Source organism: Lycorma delicatula, chromosome 4 (assembly GCF_047948215.1).
Source record: "Lycorma delicatula isolate Av1 chromosome 4, ASM4794821v1, whole genome shotgun sequence".
NCBI classification, from domain to species: Eukaryota; Metazoa; Arthropoda; class Insecta; order Hemiptera; family Fulgoridae; genus Lycorma; species Lycorma delicatula.
In genome coordinates this window covers 124,074,506-124,096,684 of record NC_134458.1, presented here as the reverse complement: position 1 = coordinate 124,096,684, position 22,179 = coordinate 124,074,506, and the positions used below count along the sequence as shown (strand labels likewise).

The following is a 22,179-nucleotide window of genomic DNA, read 5'->3' as shown; positions in this document are numbered from 1 at the left end:
GATATCAAAATCACTGTCTCGTATTATTGGCTGAAAAATGAAATAGTATTGCTTGCTTTACATCATTGTTTCTCCCAAATAAAGAGAAACAATGATATTCTCAAAAAAAGAACCCTACAGGATCTTTTTCAAGTTGATAGAGTTATCGTAAAGTTTTAAATTGACTGAACAAAATTTTATGCTTCTCATGGGCTCTGACTTTTTAGAATATGACGTGGCCCCAAGGATAAACTTTAAATAATACATAAACAAATTCCTTTCATAATCAAAATCTCCGAACCTACGAATTGCGTAGGTTATTACCTTTTCCACCTAATTTCTATTATTTGTCTGTTATCCTCCACAGGTTAGTAAATTATTCATAAAAGAAATAATCTCAATTTGAAAATTGGCGAGAATTATTTTGTCTTGCATTTCTCTTTATCTTGAAAAATCTGCCTGTTTCTATGCCTACTTGATATGGTGTAAATTATAGCTTCCGGTTAAGGTTTGAGTGAATGGTGAATAGTTTAGTTAGATTTTCGGACGATTTACTATTTTTTGAAGGGTTATATTGTTCCCTTAGGGACTTTTCATTAGTTTTTTTACCCTAGGTGGTAAAGAGGCCTTTTTTGCATTTTACAAGATTATTTATTCAACGCAAAATCGTATAATCAAATGCCCTGCTCACATCTGGATAAAGATCCTTTCGATCTCCCGAAAAACTTTGAACGAGATGAGCGCCTGCTGCCTGGAGGAAACTCTGCTATATCACTTTTATATTGGTTTTATAGATGTAGATCTAGTCGTAGATTTTGTGGACGTAGGTGGATGGATGCTGAAGTTACAGGAATCTATAAAACCAGTGTTTCCTTGATATGAACTGTTGGGGAAGTTTGCCAATGGGGCGATTTTGAAATTGTTTTCTATGTTTGGTTGCAACGCAATAAGCCTAAAAATTTAAGAAGTACTTGTTCTTATTGCCTCGTCATATAAATGTGGACTCTTCAATATTGATAAGAGAGTCCACATTTATTATTATAAAATAATTATTAGATAACAGCGTAATCTAAAATTAATTCGGAATATGTTTATATTTTAATAACAATATTTTAAGATTAGCCCGTTTCTTTTCATTTATTTATTTATTAAATTAGAGTTAATTGTATATTTAAATTGTTTAAATTAATCATTTGAATTAAATATTTACTAAAATTCTTTGAAAATGAATGTTTACTTTTTGCGAATATAAAACTGAAAATTTTTCAGTAAATTATATATTGCAAGAGTTTTACTAGGTTGTTGAGACGTGATATATCATAAGTTACTCCCAAAAGATAACCATTATCAAGAATAATTAACGATGTACTTCATTAGTTACTCTTCTGGCTTACTAAGGAAAGTAGGAATAAAGTGGTTTCTTGTCCTTTTATTATCCGTACCGAGCTTACTTTTTTACAAAAAGTACATGATGTAAAAAGAATATCAATATTTTCAGAGACGGTTGAGAGTATTCATATTTAAGTCTGAGTCACAGTATTCGTATACTTTGTACTTTTGTTTTAAATACATCACTGTGCTATAAAAAATATTGAAGCAGACAGCATAATGCAATAAATTTATGTTTTTTTTAAGCGGTCATAAAAATCTATACATTCCACCCGTTGAATGTGACACATTTAACGTATCAATATACATATACTTCTCATTAAAAAAAAAGGTTTAAAAAGTATTCAACTGTGCAATTATCAGGATGGTAGGCGAAAATGAATTTATTAATCTGGGAGATCCACAAGGTGCTTATTGTGGCCTGTATTGTTTCATTTATGTATTGATGTGCCAAACTGGATAGGACTAACTACACTAATAGGAGATAATTATATTAACGCTAGGTTTTGCGGTTGATTTGATTATTTTCACTTAGAGATACAGATAAATTTAATTAAGTTTAACAAACTGGTTGAGAGGTTTATCAGTAAGAAAAATAAAAATGATGGCTTTTAAGGAGTAAGAACTTATAACGTCTAAAAATGTTTGAAGTAGTTGCTATGCTTCATATAATGTGGATGAAAATATCTTCGCAACGATTAATAGCTAAAGAGCGGTCCTTAGAACTGTTAGGAAGAATCTAAGGAATAAAACAAGGCTAGATAGCCAATAATAGTTGTTTAAGAAAAGGGTGAGTGCTGTTTTTATGTGCTTAGATCTCATAAGCACATAAAAAGTGCGTAATACCGTTAGCTAAATATCTGAGCTCTTTACTAGCGGTAGAAATGGGTTTTATTTATCCGTCTTGAAGTGTTACATGATTGAATAATCTGAAATGAGATTATCCAAAGAGATTTGGCCATTTTTTTTCTTTTTATGAGTACCAAAGTAGGGACAATGAATAGAATGCTTAATGAAATAATCCCCAAACAGTCGTACGAGGCATATCTGGAAAATAAGTACATCCTGACCCCAAAGGGGAAGACACCTGTCACGTGACGGATCTAAACTCCACACCACCTCCTCCGTACCTAGCCTTGAGGGGCTTTACCGGAGATAATTTTCAAAGGTCTCAAGACATATTCAGTCTTGCCTCAGTCAGGATGCCACCGATGCGAATGCCACACGCGATATTTCCGTCGGTGTAAGACGCCTATACAAATCCTACTGTTAACTCAAGTCTTAAACAAGACCGTACTGATTGAGCTGATCCGCGAAACCCACCCTAAGGAAGAGCGATCCAACACTCAGTGCCAACCAGCATGCAACAACTAAACAACACAAACCACAATTAAACAAAAACCTAGTAAAACAATAACTTAAAAATAACAAACACAAAAACACCACTCGGTAACAAAAACAAAACAAGTAACTAAACACTAATATACCAAAAACGTATTCTATAACCCACAACAAAAACAAATCAGAAGAGAACCCGATTGAGCCCTAAACAGTCATGAAACTAATCAACTCAAACAAGAAAACAATTCCAGAGGCCCCCAGCCTGTGACCACTTAGCTGTAAATTTAAAAGTCAGTTTTTCTACGCCACATATCCCGAGCACGCACATACGGGTGACCTTCATTCGATCTACAATCGTGTCACGCCAACTTCCCAACTCGAGAACAGTTAATACAGACTGGAGACCCCCTCCTTTCTGCTTGGTCGAGGAGCAATCCTTCACTTGATGACCCTTACTACCACAATAAGAACAAAGTTCCTTTCCTTTACATACTGTAGCCACATGTCCTAGACCAATACACTGGAAGCACCTGCTCACTCTAAAATAATTTTTAACCTTAAAAGAATAAAAATTTACAAAAACTGACCACCTTGTTCAAGAAAAGCTTGACGAAAACCCTATCTATCTCTACAACATAATGCACTGTACTACTACCCCTGTTGCCTGCCCGAAATACAATCTTGAATTTGTGAATTATGCTCACAATTTACAAGCGTTTACTTCTATCACCGCCGCAGCGCTACGATCGGAGCTCTGAGCATACGAACCACATCCTCTCCTCCGGGTGCTTTCGATAGACGCCATTATAAGTACAGCGACATTTGTTTATAGTTTATTAAACGTAGTTTAAAATGTTCAAATCAATCCAGAATCCCGTCGATCGTGAAATTAGGCCAATTATCAGATTTTTAAACTCGAGAAATGTCAATCGGCTGATATTAGGAAATTAGTAAAGTTTACAATGAAAACGCCGTGAGTGATAAACGGTTAGAAAGTGGGTACGGCAGTTCAGTGAGGGATGTAGTAATGTACATGATGAGCAAAGGAGTGAGCATTCTTCCTTCGTGAAAACGATTTGGTTATACGAGCGGATGAACAAATTAAAGAAAATCGACGGTTTACAATTTATTCTTTATGTATTGAGTTCCCTGATATTTCACGAATAGTTCTGCACGAAATTGTAATACAAACCCAGGTCAACATAAACGCTGCTCTTGATGTTTACCGAAAATGTTTATGGGGATTTACAAAACTAAGCGGTTAGACTGCTTAATCTTTTCTTACCCGATACAAAAATAAGGGTGACGATTTTTTGTGCCGATTATTGACTGAGGACGAGAATTCCCGCAGAATCCAAACGGTAATTATGGAGTAGCGACACAAGATTTCTAAAAAAAAACACAGAAATTCATAACCACGTATTTTTTCGTATATTTCAATTCGAAAATCATGTACACTGACTTCTGGGATAAGAAAGAAGTTTTATTGGTTGACTTTTTGCCGAAATATGAGCGAAGCATTTATAGCTTCGCTTTATTGTAATATGATCAAAACATTTTGCCGTGAAATCCAAAACAAAAGGAGAGGCATGATCATTCGTAAGTTGCTTCACGATAATGCTTGTCCGTTTGATGTTGGTAAACTCAAACACTGATTGAACAACTTGGCTAGTCCTGAATTGGCGCCGACTGACTACTACTTATTTCTGCATCTCAAGAAGGATTACTTGACTTGACTTGTTGGTCAGCATTACGATTACGATGCCGACGTTAAAATGCTGTAAAACAGTGGTTATCTGTAAATGTTACAGTTAAAATGCTGTAACAGTGGTGGCGCCGTTCTTTGAGGAATGAATAAGAAATTGATTACAAGATAAGAAAAGTGCCTTAACAGTAGTGGAAATTATGTAGAAATATAGTTTAAGGTGTGCCTTTCCACTTAATAATAAAATTATTTTGTCGAAAGTTATGTGCTTTATTGTATAAAAAAAACTGTACTTTCTTTCCGAATACGCCTTGAGTTTACTTCACGTCAATAAATACAGAAATAACATGTTCGAGGAAGAGCTAGAGAAACGGAATAGACTTAAAACCTAATCCATTAAGGGAATAATAATAATGTTAAAAAGTATTCTTTGTTTCCATTTTTTAATTTTATTCATTATATTTTTAATTAAAACTTTAAAAAATTTAATTTGCATACACATTTTTTTACTGGAATTGAAATTTTTAGTGTACTCAGTTTACTTAATTTAAAAATAAAATTTATTTTTCAGCTTGACTTTTAATTAAAGTATTTATAAGGAAAATCGAAAAAAAGTGAAAATTTAATTACAACTCTTAAATTTTTTTTCTTTTTATTTTAATTACGAATCTATATTTTATTTATTTTATTCTTCTTTTTGTAATATTTATAACTTAATACGTGCTGCTCATGAAATAATAAGAAAAATAATCAAATATTATTGATATAAATAAAAAAATATTTATTAATATAATCATTAACGATATAGAGGTAATTTGATATTAAGATATAAGTGAAATTGAATGATAGTAGATTTATATTATTAGATTTTGTTATTTATTTATTTATTACATAATTTATGAAACGCTTTGTACATCAAGACGCTTATTAAGTTGTCTTTGTGAATAAATGTATTTTTTAATCCTCTTAATTCTTATTTAAAAAATAATTATTTAAAAAATTTATTAAGAATAAATAATTTTTTTTCGAAAAAACATGAGGAGAAAGAAAACCGTATGTTTTTTAATGTGATTTTCAACACCAGTAACGGATATTAGTTTATAAATATACTATATTATTTTCATAAATATAATATACATTTTTAACGTTCTGTCAGTTTTTTTCGAAATACCTTTTAACCATTGTCACTCAATCACTCAGGAATTAAACAGAAAATTTAAACAGAATTTGAAATCTTATTCATAAAAATTCAAAATTTTTAAAGTCTGTTAATGTAATTTTTAAATTTTGAATTTATAATGAAAAAATTCCATTATTTAATTTAAATCAATTTTTACTTATTGAAAATATGAATGATTTGATCTTATAGCCTGGTTACAATCTGTTTTTGTTACGCTAATTTGTTCACAATTAAACATTTCACAAAATTTGTAGCATAAATTTATTTATTTTTTTGCAACTCTTGTGTTTATATTTTTAAAAAACATGGTATAGCTTTTTTTCAGTTTCACAGAGATTTCTTTAAAAAATATATATTCAGTTCACGGTACTAATTTTGTTTTAAATTGTTTATATAAAATTATATCTAAAATCATAAATCTAGACTTATGATTTGCGCTATATAAGTGCAATACCGTATTGTTTTACCTTCAAGGCCAAAAAGGGGGAAGGTTTTTGATTCACGGTAATCTAAAAACAAAGAATTTCCGGTGTGATGTTTATTGAACTTTTTTCTTTTATTTTAATCAGACGAATACGCCGGTAAAAAGTAGCTAGAACCTCTTGGAACACTATTTTTTTTGGCCAAATGAATAAGTTCCACATAAGCTTGAAGCTAGTTCGTGGGAATTCAGAAATAAGAATTCTTGTAGCGTATAAAAAATGCCTTGTCTGACCAGGATTTATAAAATTCTTACGAATATCTAAAAATTTGATCATCGTTCAACACTTTCATTGGCTCGTCATCATCTTCCGAGTAATGTTGAAGTAAATTATTTAAAAGAAAAATACGAAAACGGATTAAAATATTTGAATAGTTATCTTAGGTCTTCCAATTTAATTTTATTAGCAGTTGGAAAAAAATTGTAGATTTTCGTAAGCAGTAAATAGGTATATATTTTGATAATTTTATATCTGTTTAATCATGCAAGAAATAAAGTTGAAATAAAAACTATAGATTCACTTACTTATATTTCGTATTTATTTGATGTCGAGAGAATCAATATAACTACTTTCGAGTTTTTATAATCACCAAACTAACATCCTCCAGTCTTGTACAAATATCTTGTTGATATTTGGGTAAGTGAAGAATCTTTAAAAAAAAATTATTCTAGTAATTTAATTACAACAGTTTATTCCAATTGTTATTTAAGTTTTTGAAATTGTGCCGAAATTAATTTTTTTCCAGTGTATTTAATTTTTCTCTAATTGCATAGGTGTGATAAATTATAATTTTTTTTGAATTTATTGAACAAACATTTTTTTTGGCAAAAAAAATTATAAAAATTAAATAGTCTTTTTTAGAGTAAGTGTTAGATGATATATCATCTAACACTTACTGTAAAACATATTTAGATATTATATAAATCTAAACGATAATAGATAGTATCGGCCGTTTTGATTTTAATTTCTTTTCTATAAAATTTGTTTACAATAATTTTGTACGTACTTTATTTTGTTTTAATAATTATTTGACGAGATTTATTCGTTGATTCAAGCTGTAAAAGTCTTATTCATGATGATTCAGATCATTGTTATTTAATAATGGTTATAACAGTATTTAGATTTAACGTTTTAACATTTTTTTTACAAACTTCAGTAAATGAAAAGGTTCTAATTATAACCCAGTTTTTTTTATCTTTTCGTTAAGTCGTACTCTTCGCCAATTTGACGAATTTTGATGAATTTCTTTTATCTTATCGATTAAGTGATTTTCTCGTTATAACATTTTCCTAGGTAATTTAAGTGAACGATTTTTTAAGCGAAAATTAAAATTGTTTATATGGTCGAAATTTTAGAAATTTTTGTTTTATCATAAGTTAGTTTTAGATTATAATAAAGTAGTTGTATAAAGCTGTATGTTTTTTGATATGAGTTTTTCACAAGAAAAAAAATAATAAATAAGAAATAACCCTATAACTTACCAGTAAAACAATCTATTGGTATTTAAATACAACCGTAACGTCTAGTTAACTAGGCTCGAAATATAAAATTTTGTCTTAATTTACACTACAACCAATTTACCCTTTAAGGACCCAAATTATAAAATTTATGTCAACAATATTTATAAGAATGTATACATACTTTGAACGAAAAACAAATATTCTGAAGGAAGTTGAGAATTTCGATTAAAACCGTTATTTTTTAATTATGTAGTCATTTTTGTAAGTGATTGTCATGACGGGACGCAGAGCTATCGCGGATTTCTTCGTCGAAGTGGATGGAGTTTTTGTCCTGCCAGTAGTCAGGATTAAATACCTTGGCGTCTGACTGGACAGGAACAGAAAATTTACCGTGCACACGGATGAGGCGATGAACAAGGCGGGCAGACTAGCTGCAGCGATTGCGAGGGTAATGGCCAACATTGTCGGGCCGGTGACATCGAAGAGAAGAATGATCGCCTAGGTGCTCGTCCACGGTCCTATATGCGGCCCCCGTCTGGGGTTTTGACAGATGCAGAAAGAAGCTGGACGCGCTACAGAGGCGGGTAGCCTTACGAGTGGTGGCGGCTCTTTCGTCAGTGTCACTACTGGTAGAAGAAAGAAAGAGCGTCGCGGACAGCTGATCTAAGGAGGAAGCAAGTAGAGTGCTACTAAGCGCTGGCAGAAGAAGTGGGAGCTGTCAAGCCGTGGTAGATGGACTCATAAGCACATTCCTGGCATCCACGAGTGGGTGCTCAGGAGACATGGGGAGATAGATTTTTGGACGGCCCAGTGGCTTACGGGCCACGGGTCGTTTGGGAAGTACCTTTGTTTTATAGGGAAAAGACCTTCCCCTGAATGTTCATACTGTTGTAGGGATGATGATGTGACCCATACATAGTTTCTTCGAGTGCCCAAGGTGGGAGAGGTATCGACCGATTAACGAGGGTCTTGACTCACTGGAAGCAATCGTTCAGATTATGCTGCAGGGCGAGCACGAGTGGAGAAAATGACAGGAGTGGTTTGGGAAAGTTCTTAAGCAAAAGACCGTGAAGGAGTGAATTGGTGCCGTGGGGGGGGGGGGATAGCCCGTGCTTGGAGGTTGTGGGGGCCTCCGGGTCGCCACCATTGATGAAGTGTTTGGGACTTCTCGATCCACCTGCACCCTGGATCTTCGATGAGCACGTTGTTTGGCATCACCTACTGGTGTGAGGGTGCGGTAGAGCGGCCTGTCTTCTACATCTCCCAGAGTGCGCTGTATATAAAGAGTAGATGATACAGATCCTGTCCAGCAGGAGGATCAAGTATAAAGGCCGGAAAGGAACAACTCGTATGCGGAGGTGGCAGTGGTCCTCGGATCGCTGCCATCGATGAGGTATGCGATACTCCTGACCCGGTTTTCAAGTTACTCGTGTGGTCACCTGAAAATGTCCCGGGTTAATGTCATCGAGGCGGGTACTTGGGGAGTTTTCTTAGTGAGTCCCCATCTGTGACGGGAATCTCACACACCTTGTAGTGTGGGCTGCTGGGCGTCTAGCCCCAGATTTTACCTCCTTCTGTGCAAAGAAAAAGTCATTTTTGGAAACATTCTATAAGAAAAATTTGTTATTTTTTCATAAAAACTCAAAAATAGTATTAGTAAAGTGATATGAGATCCTTTAACTCTTCAATCCATTGAAACCATGACTTCAAATTTAAGTAGCTTTAATGTTGTCTTCTGTATATAGAAGTCATTATACCAAATTTACTGGTTTTTTGTGCAACCAGTTTTGAGTTACACGTTGCCACACGTTCATTAATATGAATGAATCGAATCTAAGTCTTAGACTTTTCAACGTACGTAAGTTGTTCACGCGGTCCATAGATGGGCTAAATGGAGAGAAAAAAAGATATGTATAACTATATTTTAGAAATTCGTAGTTCGTGCTCGACTAGGCTCTGTTTACGTCGTTAAAAATAAAATTATTTTATTTTTATAAAGGCATTTTTGTGTTTCTTGCGAAGTAGGTTTTTTCAAACCGGTAATGAATTTTTTAGGGGTATCCATATTTTAAATAAAAATAAAGCACTAATACATTTAAAACAAAGTAATAAAATAGTAATAAACTTATGAATATAAAAAAAATTGAGAACACATTAAATGTTAAGAAATTATTTGGAGTTGTTTTAATTTGGTATGCCGATTTCAAAATTTGAAGAAAAACAGAAATATATTATTATTTTTATACATTTTCAATTTTCTTTTTTGTTACTTTATATATTATTTTACGTAAATTCATAAATTTAAAAACAAAATTACATTAAATGCTATATATTTATTTTGCGAAAAAGTTAATGATGTTTTGTTTATTTTAGATATATCTATTAGATTTATTTATTTCTCATTTCATTTCTCTTTCATTATTATTTTTTTTTCTTCTTTATTACTCACTCTCTTTTACTCGTATTACGGAACAGGTTATGTTTCTTTAGCCGAGTAGTATAGTGCGGTGTGTACGTATATATTTTAGTATGTACGAGACATAGCGAACGACTGTGTGGGGTGGGGCAGAATATTTCCAGAGTGCATGTTCGGTCTCGCTCGCATAGCAGTCTCTTTAACATACAAACATTCTCGGACGGGATGAGACACGAACTGGTAGGCAGCCAACGAACGTGGTGCAGCTGCCTCACCAGTGATTATTTGAACCTTCAGTTCCATTCTAATCCTTCTACGGAGTTCACCGGCTTCGCTCTTAATACCGCGTTTCTTTTAATTTCCCTCTCCTTTGTTTTTCAAAAAGTTTTTTTCCATTGAAAACCACATAAACCCTTCACCTTAAAATCGATCATGATTGGACCATAAACTATTGTGTTTATTTCATTTTTTATTTGTTTTGACTTTATTTTTTTAAATAATATATATTTTACGTATTATTTTTGTGCTTTTTTATAAATATTTTAAAATTTCATTTAATGTAAATATTCTTTTGTGGTGATGGCTGCTTTCAAAGAACTGGAATTAGATTGGAAATCGCTTTGCCAAGACCCAGATCGTTGGTCATCTTCAGGTATTTTATTTTATTTTTAAATCTTTGTTTAATTATTATATTTTAATGTGTTTATAGTGTAGGATTTCTAACTTACTTTTTAAAAAGGCCTAAACTGTAATTTTTTTTCAGAAATTCATTGAAATTATATATATATATATATATATATATATATATACACCTTTTAAATAAAACAACCCCCCGGTCTGCCATAGCTCTATAGGTCAGGAATAGAGTACTTTGTATTTAACTTACATCTCTAATGGGGGGGAAAATAAACATTATTACTGTCTTTGTAACAGATAATTGTAATATTTTGTTCATCATTTTTCTTTTTAACAAATTATTTTTATAGCTAAAAGTTTTTTTATTAATTTTGAGTCTAGGTTATTTATTTGCAAGAAAATCAGAATTATTATTTACTGGCCTTGCTTATTTGATAGTGGCCAACGAACTGGCTTATCAATCTCTTGGTCTCGCATCTTTGTAGCTAATTAACGCATGTGTTTGTAAAAGCACGTCCGTGGTCATAATTGTAAAAAAAATAAATCAACTTATTTTTTATTTTGATGAGTTAATTTCCAAAAACTTTTTCGCATTCTTTACTAAAATATTGGAGTTTAAATGTAAAATATACTTATCTCAATAATAAAAATAAATGGACTACCAGTTTCAAAAACATTCATACATAGAAGTAATTTTAATTTTGTGGTTTTTTTTAAGTTTTTCTATTAAAAACTTTTAATTAAAATAATTCTAAATATATATTGTTGAAACGAAGCCTCGAGACAAAAATTTAAATTAGATATTTACTATGTTTAAATAAAGGCATGTGTAGGCGAATTTACATTATAATCGGTTCAATGATTCTTATCTAACGCATACAATTTAACGATTTTACGTAGTAAATTAGAATGAATTTCATATTAGAACGAAACTTTTAATTATCTACCTGAATAAATCTGCACCTTCTGGTTCGTAATAATTGCGCATATATTATCGAAAGCAGACCTCATTAAAAAAAAAAAAGTATAAAATAAACATCAAAATCAGACTTCGAAAATCGCTCTAAAATTCATCTTCAACCATAGATTTTTTTTAAAATCGGTGCTAAATTAAAAACAGTTTACTAATAATTTGGAGCCGACTCTATAAATTCTTTATTTATTTATATAATAATAAACAATTTTTTCTTCTTTTAGAAAAAAAAACAATTTTAACGATTTTATAAGCCTGTAATATTATTTTTATAAGTATATTTATGTTAAATTTTGTTATCTTTATTTTTATTGAAAAATTGTAGGTCTACAAAAACAAATATGCTGTATGAAAACGGATCATTTTCAAAAAAATCAGTAAACTATTATAATGGGAATAAAGACTGTCTGGAATACGGAGTAGTTTATTATTTTTTTAATCTCAACTTTACAAACGTAATTTTCTTTAAATTACGCGTGAAAATACTTATTAATATCAGATTGATTTTAGGGGTATGTATCATTACTGTATAATAATTAAGTAAAATTATGCATTTTATGTTGTTAAATTATGCATAAATTGATTGAATTTAAAAAGGTATTTTTGTATAGTTTAATTTTTTTAAACATGTTATTTTTCAACTCAAAAATTCTTCTGTTATCTGGTAAAAAACTTTCCACGGGACTATCACAGAAATCTCTTCTAGAAAAAAAAATCATCCAAATCCGGGAATTATCGAAAACTTCCGTTAAATTATTAAAGATCTTTTACTGATTTTTAATAAAAGTCCGTTTAAAACTATGACCTCGTTTATATTAGAGTAAACATCGGACCGTTAATTATTAAATATCTGGGCCATATAAAAAAAAACTCTTGGTTATATAAAAAAACTTTACTTAGACAAGTTTTAGACCCTTATCCAAAGAATAGTAAGAACTTTAAACGAATTCGATATTTTACTTAATGAAAAGGTATAGCGATATTTTGTTTTTTCGTAAAAGCCACCCCATTTCCACCCCCATGATCTGATTTTGGCCGTTAACGAACTCGACCGAGATATTGGGTCGAGTTTTTTATGGAACAATTTGAAAGTGATTGGCGCAAAATTACGGCAGTTATCGTGTCCACAAGAAAGTGATATATATATATATATATATATATATATAAACTTTTGAGCTGACGGTGGTTTTGGGTTCGCGTTTGAAACGCGAAGATATATCGAAATTTTCTGGAAGTTGAATCAGTACCCATTACAGCATATAGCTTTGTTTTGAAATCTACCTAATAATATGTAATGCTGACTTATGAAGTTGTTCAAAATGTTTTTTATAATTTTGTTAAATATAATTATAATTAAATCTAGGAATTTTCGTTCTGAACATCTGGAAAAATGAAGAAATTAAACTACAAATTGAATTAATATTAAATGAAGAATATTATTAAACGATGTCTTCTATTATTCTTTGACGCGTAGTTACCATATTTACCCTGCATTTTTACCTTCGGTTTCCCTTGTGCTGATAGGGGAGAAAAGACCATTTTGAAATAAAAATTAATTTTTTACCTTTTATTTTCCTATATTTTTTGGGCGGTTCTCTACGTCTGGATCTCTCTTCTTGAAAACAAGTTTTTTTTTAAGGATAAAAGCCGATTTAAAAAAAATATTATTATGTAATATGTATTTAAAAAGAAATGATATTTGCTTGCAATAATAATAAGAATAATAAAGAAGTAAGCTGTTTGTTAATTTTGAATGAGTAATACAGAATAATATTTACTAAGTGAAATTTATTTTCCTATTTGATTAATATTGATAATAGAATTAGCAGCTTGTTTATTCAATAGGAAACAAAACAATTCCTGTTGTATTTTTCGTTGTAAGTACATACATAGTGTTTAGATTATAATAATAGCTTTCAGATCAGTAATTCAACTATTAATTAATGTATTTTTTGTATAAATTTTAGCATCGTAAAATCATATGCTTTTAAGGAAAAATCAAAATGAAGCATAATTTTTTTACGTAAATAGTATAAATAATAATTTTAGATTAAGATTTTACACGTTTAAATTTATTAGTAGAATTATCGTATTATACTTTTTTGTTGATATGGAAGGTTTTCAAAATTTCATCCGTTATTTAAATTAAAAAATATATATATATATCGTGCACGATTTTCAGAATTTCTCTTTTGTTGTGTTGGAGTTTTCAATAAAAATTATTTTTTTTAAAACCTTTCCCTGTTTCTATTGATTTTATTTTCTCAGAATTAAATTCACTACAAATTCGTTTTAAGGTTTATTTGGTTATTGGTAGTTACTTTTATATGGATTTGAATTCTAGATCGTGGATACCGGTGTTCTTTGTTGGTTGGGTTTCAACAACACATCTCAGAAATGGTCGACCTTAGACTGTACAAGACTATACTTGACTTACACTCATACATATCATCCTCTGAAGTAATACGTGACGGTGATTCTCAGAGGCTAAACAGAAAAAAAAATTAACAAAGCCGATCTTCCTGGCGGAGTGGTACCATCCCGGCCTCTCAACCGGTGGTCCCGTGTTCGAATGTCGGTCAAGAATGGCATTTTTCATATGCTGAAAAATTCCATTTCCCACGCACAAGCTTCAAGCTTATATGTGGTGAGATCATCAAACAAACAAAATAAATTATTTACGTCAACCTAATAAATCATGCTTTTTGATTCCAATTTTTGGGTTCTACAACAAATATTCTCGGAAACTACTGAAGATCTATTTCTAGGACTCATTCTTTTCTTCAATTTTTGTGGATTTCATATAAAACTACTTGTTCAATAATTTTACCCCGTACATTTTTTATAAAGCATTATTTTACTTTCTAGAAAATATTTGCGGGGTATTTTTCGCTACCCTTACTAGAAGACAAAGCATTTTCAGATCTCTATTTAGATTAACTTTTTTCGTTATATGGACGAGAGCAATATGATTGTGAAGTACGCCAGAAACTTCCTGAAACATCCGGTATATAATAATTTTTCGTAGATGATTAATACAATTCACAAATAAGTTTAAAACTGCTATCGTCCGTTTTAACGGACGGTAGCAGTCCGCTTAGCGGAGTTTTAGCTTCGCTTATAAAGCAAGACGCTATTTTAAATTTTGGAAATATTGAAAAAAAAATTGTACATTTTCGTATTTCTGCCTAATTGTCGTTATTGAGTCTTTCTTTGATAATATACACGCCAAATTTAATAAAATTTGGAATATTTCTAATGGTATTTGATATAAGTATTTCACTGGAGTTTTTAAAATTTTGTTTTTTGATTTAATTGACATTTAATGATCTCTATTTTAAAACTTAGTAAAACTAATTTTGAACATAAAACGGCTACAAAACTTTATTACGAGACCTGGGATTTATATTACGAGACCTGGCAGTGATTTTGTTGTATGGTGAGGGGTCAAATTCTACGACGATGTTACCCAGAAGGGAAAGATGATGACAGTTTTTGAACTGCCCCCCCCCACCAAGCTGTACTCCAAACCAACCGTAACTTAAAAGGCCATAAAAGTTTATCGTTTCCTTGTAACGTTTTTTACTTGTACTGTTAAGCAGTAAACATAGGCTAGTTATAGGTATACTCCATGGCCCTTAACCTGATGAAAACTTGAAATTCACTGCTATAATGGAAAAAGAATAGAAATTAATCCATATGGGAGTCTCATAGAATTTTCCAATCGGTTCTTATAACGTGAAATAAAACAAATCGATTTTATCCAGGCGTACCAAGCAGTTCTAAACCATGATCGTATAGTATGTATATGTACGCCCTGTATCTATTATGAGGCAAGACACTTCGGAAAATTATATATTCGTATTTTTATTTTAATAACAATCATTCCGTGCCAGGCTATGTAAACTGTCAAACTTGTAAGCAGGCTTCCACTCTGTTCAATAACGAAACTAAAAATATAGTAAAAACCGTTATTTTCAGTAAAATCAACTCTTACTTGTACTTCGCAACGTGTTTTGCATCCATCATAGAAACACTGAGGAAAGTAGTTTAAAATAAACAATAATGAAAAAAAAAACGTGAAATATTAATAGAACGCATAATGTACATTCAGAATTACAGTGTATGCAGGTATTTTTTCATGATTTTTTTTAAATCACGAATAATTGCACGTTTAATTATTTAAGCGATGTGAAATATGTAATGGTACCCGCACCGGATACAGTTATGAAAATTATAGTAATTATTTAATGATTTTAGGTTAATGATTATGATCTATTTAATTGTATTATTCGTTTAAGATTTTAAAGTACATAAAGTTGTTCATTACTATTAAAATTGAAAAACGTTTAATGTTTAAATAACACTTTTCTGGCTATTAAATTTTTTTAACGCAAGATTAATTATAATCAGTACAAGGTAACGTCGACTGACAAAAGACTTTTTCCTGTACTTTTATGAGCGAAATAATCGGTTTGAAAAGCTAAAGTCTAGATTTCTCAAAAAAAAAAAATATATATATAAGTATTATTTATATTAGGTTAAAAAATTGCTCCTTTTTTACGTTAAGTTTTATAATTTTTCAAATATTTACTGCATGTACTATCAATTTTTACAAAATTATTTAAAAAGTTGATTTTTTTCAGTTTAAATCGGTTTACATTATCAGTTTCGATTTTAGAAACGATGATGTAAAGTAATTTTAACTAATCAATTGCACTTTTAATTAGTTGAGAGGAATATATGTATACAACATTCGTGCACGTATGTACGTGTGCGTGTAAATACATTTATAGATTTCAAGAGTGGTTTAGAATTATTCCACTACCTTCTTTTATTTATTAATTGGTAATTTTTATAATTGATTTACTTTCAGCGATTTTAAGGCTTCTCTTTTTGTCTGAAAAGTTGCCTCTAAAACGTAGTAGACAAGTTAATCCAATCAATCTGCTTTAAATTATGTGTTTTACAACAGATAAAATGTTCATTACAAAATAAACAGTTTAAGGGAGTCGTATGCGATTAACTATAATTTGGTTTTCAAAAAAAAAAAATCGATTTGATTAAAATTTACGGGTCGTATTTTTTTTAGCTTTTATTTCTGAATTTGTTTATGTGTAGTTGTTTCATTATCATTAGTATGATGTAATATCTGATTTATGAAGTTTGCTACTGCCGTTTATGGGAGTTCGAAATGCATTACAGAAATGTTACATAGACAATTTGTAAAATAAATGTTTCTTTCTGGTTTTCCTTTCGGTTGTAAAAAGCACCTTTAACCAAGATATATAATACCTTTGAAATATATAGCTGTTTTATACGTAATTATGTAGCCAAACTCTGAAATGTGATTATGCTTGCAAAAAAAACCCAACCCCAAAAAAAGCCAGTTCTATTACCCGAAGAATCTTAATTTTACTATATCTGTCGACTTTTTCTCCCATAGAAATTTTTGTTTCAAAGATGGATAAACTTAATTCAAAAATTTAAAATTTCATTCATTAAATAATAAAGTACTTTATATAATATATGTATTTCGCATATAAACAATGTATTTCGTCAATTTCCATGGTGGATTGGTAGCGTCTTGACCTTTCATCTGGGAGTTCCGGGTTCGAATCCCGGCCAGCATGGCATTTTTCATCGCTGAAAAATTTCCATCATATATTCCCTCGTACAAGCCTTTTTGTAAGGTTTTGTAGTGAATTAATTCACCGGACAAAAAAAAAGATTTGTTTCCAAATTTCCAAATGAGGTTGTCAATTTTTTAATCATAAATATCTCTGGTTTTTTCCCGTATTGAATTGAAGTTTTATATATATAAAACACATTATTTCGTAACGAAAGGGGTACATTAGTTTTTTAAGGGATTTATCCTAATGTTTCTTTAAATTGTAATATTAAGCACCGATTTTAGCATAATACCAGAAACACTTGAGATACTAGGACACCAATCACAGTTACTTTCTCCGGGTGTAATAATGTTAATTATGCAACTAATTGTTTTTGTAAACACAGTGATGTCACTAATAAGGCTGAAAATCGTTTGTGTTCCAACGGGCTTTTATTGTTGATGGTATATAACAGTGAATTTGGATCGGAGAAGAAAGCAATAGGCAATCAATTCACTTTTTATTTTCCCCTGTATGTCTGACATGTGATTTGTTCAGAACGGCTGTGCCTTGTTCGGAAGTAATTAGTAAAATATGTCAGATCGACTACAACCGTTAAATATAGTTATGGTACTTAACATACATACATTTATGTTATACTTTTTATTCTAAAATTTTAAACATTTTCTCAATCGAAAAAATTGCATCATATATTTTAAAATAAGACTTCAAACAATGATTTATATGGAAATCGGAAAAAAATTATTTTATACCGGTTTTCATTTCGTCTAATATGTAATTTTTTTTTTAATATAATTTTATTTAATTCTTTTACAACCAATGTGAGTATTTGATTCCACGTATTTAAAGGCAAGAATAAATTAAATTTAAAAGCAAAAAACAAAAAAACAAAGCTAACTGCTGCATTTAAATTTAAAAAAAAAAAAAATATGTATATGAACTTTACTTTCCCGACAAATATAGCTAGAATAGCTTTATTGAAGGGGAAAGTATGATGATCATAGAAATGAAGTGATATGTATCAGACGTAGGGTATCAGGTTTTTTCGGAATCTTTACGTTCTAGCGTCCAACTTGTTCATCTAGATCAATAGAACATATGTATGTGTGTCGCAGTGCTTTTGGCCTTATATCTCAGGATTGACCAAACCGAATTTCTTCAATTTGGCTCAAATATTCCTATATATGAAGCAATATTCATATTAATATTTTTCCAAAATTTATTAAGGGGTTGAGGGATATCTCGAAAAAAACAGTTTTCTTCAGAGGCATTTTAACGAAAACTTTATTAAAGCAAATTTCGATTAAGCAATATACAGTATAAATAATAAAAAGAAATGTTTTCAAAAGTTCAATCCACACCTCTTAAAGTTTAAATATATGTTTTTTGTTCTTTTTGCTGTATCTCCCTTCAGTTTAAATGTTTTTCAAAAGATTTTTGAACGGTTATACTTAATTGAGCTATCAAGAGATGTCGACAATTTTTTTAAAATTAATAAATCCTCACACCTGAAATGCAGGAAGGTTTTTTGGAAATTTTCTTTTTCTTATTTTAACTGCTACTGAATGGAGTGTTAGATTTAGGAAAACTTTCCTTAAGCAAATTTGAAGCAAATAATAAATTAGAAGAATGATTGAATGATTCTTAAAATTTATTCCCCATTTTTAAAACATATCTATTCTGTTTTTTGGCTGTTAACTCTTTTATTCTTTGTTAACGTTTTATATATAGACTATGGAGTAATTTTTGAAATATTTTATACAGTTATCTAAATCTGTATCCCATTAAAGGTGTTTTTTTCCGTTTATTTAATGTTTGGGGAAGTATGGAAAAATATAACTAACACTATATTGTCATATGAGATTACTGAAAATTGATAATTTATGGCATTACATTAAATTATATTACTCTTCAATATATTTATTTATATTCATACATCTGATTTAAATTTTTCTTTATTTTAAATGCTCCGGGTGATGTCTGCGTTACTAGTCATAGTCCAGTTATTGTAATACTATAACATGCATTGACTTGCGACAAAATTATTTGGTATCTTATTTGTTTTTACAATGACAGCATGAGGTCTTTAGATAGATAGAAATATGAATTTCTTACTTTTAATCATTGAGAAGGAAGTATATAATTTTATCAATGAATTAATATTAGATTTTGTTAATTTAATCTAAATCTATTTTTATTAAATAGGCTGTGTATTTATTCTTCTGAAATTTTATTTGATTTTAATTATTTAAGAAATAATATTTGGTTATTCATGCTACCGTTATCCGAAATATAATTTATACTACTATTTAACATTTACTACGAGACGTAATATTTTCGAAAATAGTTTCTACTGAATGTGTTTTAACAAAGAATTTAGTTGTAATGTACTTAGTAAGTAGACTGAAACTTAAACACGACTTCGGTTCTGGTTTATTGATTGCGATTTACATTTTAGATCTGATTAATGTTGTTGTTTATTTGATCTTTACGACCCTGTAACGGTAAAATTGACTTAAATAATATATTGCATGTGCACACATGTGTATCTAATGTTTAAGCTACCGTAAATTTTAAAAGTAAATTGATCTTAAAAAAAATTAATTTTGATCAGTAGGAGGAGATCAGTAACCTGTCGATCGCGAACGCATTATTATTTCTGGTCTTTCTCGAAGGCGTTTCAGATTGAAGATTTTTTCTTAATTTTTATAAAATGTTTATGTAGAAGAAAAAGAAGATATTTTTCAATAACGATAAATTAACGAAAAGCTTATTAGTTATTTCTGAGTCTTCGTTTCCTTAAAAACAATGACTGATATCAGCTCCTTCTTGACGTGGTTTAGTTTTTTAATGATTACAGGAATAAGTTTGATTTTTACCACTCTTATATCAACTCGCTCTTGGACTACGTATGTGAGATCATGGTACGGAACCTTTCAGTCGAATTTTGAAGCACTTTCGCTTATACATTCGCTCTGAAATTTTTCATACAGGTTTACTCCTTATGACAACATATTTTAGCAACATTTTCAAATCGCTAGATGCCACTAAGTTGCTAAGTAAAAAAATGCCCCTTGAACTTATGACACCTTGTTTACATGTATATTTTCTTAGTGAAAGAATTATCCATGTTCGTGATATTGTCGTTTCAGTTGATTAAATTGAATGAAAGTATTTTTTCTACGGCTGAGGCAAAAATTCAAATTTCATATAACCGTTACATTCAATATTTGTGTCTGATAATTCATGATAGTTATGAGCAAATAAATAAAGTCAATAGTCCTCTTCGATCATAAGTGAGAAGTCTACGCGTTTTCTCCGCGTAGATTACAAACTAAGATCAAAATCACCTTAAAATTGCAATAAAAAAACATCAAAAGGTTCAAAAAAGTACAAAAAAATATCAAAAAAGTAATTTTACTGCCGACAGAACTTGAACCGCGACCGCAAACATAGTGAGAAAAAAATTGCCCGCAACTTTTATTAAATTATGGTTGGAGTTTGGAAATCCGGAGTTTCCTGTGGTGTATTGAGTATCATTACTGACTAGATCAGTGAATGAATGCATGAGAGTTTTAATATACGAGACTAGAGACCTAAGATTTGTGATGTTTGAAGTGTATATGAGTATATGGATTAATATTTTAAGATACATGAACTTTTAAAGCTGCCTATACTCTTGCCTGCTCTATTGGAAATTAGAGGCATGAAAACTTCGAAAGATCGCTCAAACCTGTGCGCTAGCGCAACTGTAAATTATAAACCTATGAAGACTAAAAAGTAGAAAATAAAAAAATGATAAAAACTTTTTAAAATACCACTCTTAAATTAAACCCACTAAAAGGTAAAAAATAATTTTAGGCGGTATCTCAGAATTGATTTGACAACAACCTTTGATGGTGATGTGTTAGATTATGTGAAAGTCATAGCTTCATATTATAAATTTGATGTTTTTGCCAATTTTTTCATATGCGTGATGACCTTAACAGTGGGGACCAATGATTTGTACTTTGACATGAGCCCAAATCTTTACGCCATTCAACACGCATATGAAAAAACTGGCAAAAACATCAAATTTTTAATTTGAAGCTATGACTTTCACATAATCTTACATATCACCATCAAAGGTTGTTGTCAAATCCATTCTGAGATACCGTCTTAAAATTATTTTTACCTTCAGTGCGTTTTTTAAGTGTGGTGTTTTAAAAATTATTTTATATATTTTTTTCCTATGTGTTTTTTTGTTATTGTACTCTAATACGTATTAGCATTTTTTGTCTAAGATATGAGATATTCTATGAAGTATTCTATAAACTTCCATCTACCTACACTATAATCACTTTTCTAAAATATATATATATTTTTTTATTTTACTTTTTTGCCTTACTGAGATCTCGAAGAGTGCCAAAACATGTTGATTACGGTTATGACATACCAGAGCTATGCACGGGTATCTGATGCAGAAAATGCATCCCTCTGTGTACGATGTAACTGCTGCTTGACTGTGCGCCACATCCTTGTGGATTGCATGTTATGCGGCCTTACGTCGTAAATTTAAATTACCGAGGAACATTCGCTGCATCCTAGGCAATGATAAGAATGTACTAGATCGGGTACTATTACTTCTACGAAGTATCAATATACTTCATAAAATTAGGTGTTATCCAATGATAAATTTTGATTTTATTTTGTTATTCATGTTGTATATTTTATCTTAATGGTTGCGTTTATTTTATTATTTTAGTTTTATTCTTATTATCATAGTTTTCATTCTATTTTCAATCTTATTTTATTAATATTTTTGATATCCAAGGAGTTTTTTTTTTATCATTTTGTCCTAGGCGATCATAACGCGAAAAGCGTTTTCCGCCCCAAAAAAAAATGTATATATATATAAATTTCACTCTACTCTTTTACTCAATAAAAACTTCGAATAATAACAAAATATGTTTTATATTTAAGTTAGAATATAGGTAATTGTAAAA

The 22,179-nt window shown here is 30.4% G+C and overlaps 1 protein-coding gene across 2 annotated transcripts in view; it reads left to right on the top strand.

The window, feature by feature from the left end:
* The window catches only part of Cen (cerebellar degeneration-related protein 2-like), a 593,469-nt gene that overhangs the window by 153,954 nt on the left and 417,336 nt on the right, over positions 1-22,179 (top strand). Inside the window, exon 1 of one of the 2 annotated variants that reach the window (XM_075364150.1) lies at positions 10,477-10,604. The exons of the other annotated variant lie outside the window; for it this stretch is intronic. Within the exon in view, the coding sequence (XP_075220265.1) occupies positions 10,532-10,604 (73 nt within the window). The 5' untranslated portion in view covers positions 10,477-10,531. Of the gene's footprint in view, positions 1-10,476; positions 10,605-22,179 lie in introns of those variants that run through there. 2 annotated transcript variants of the gene reach the window in all.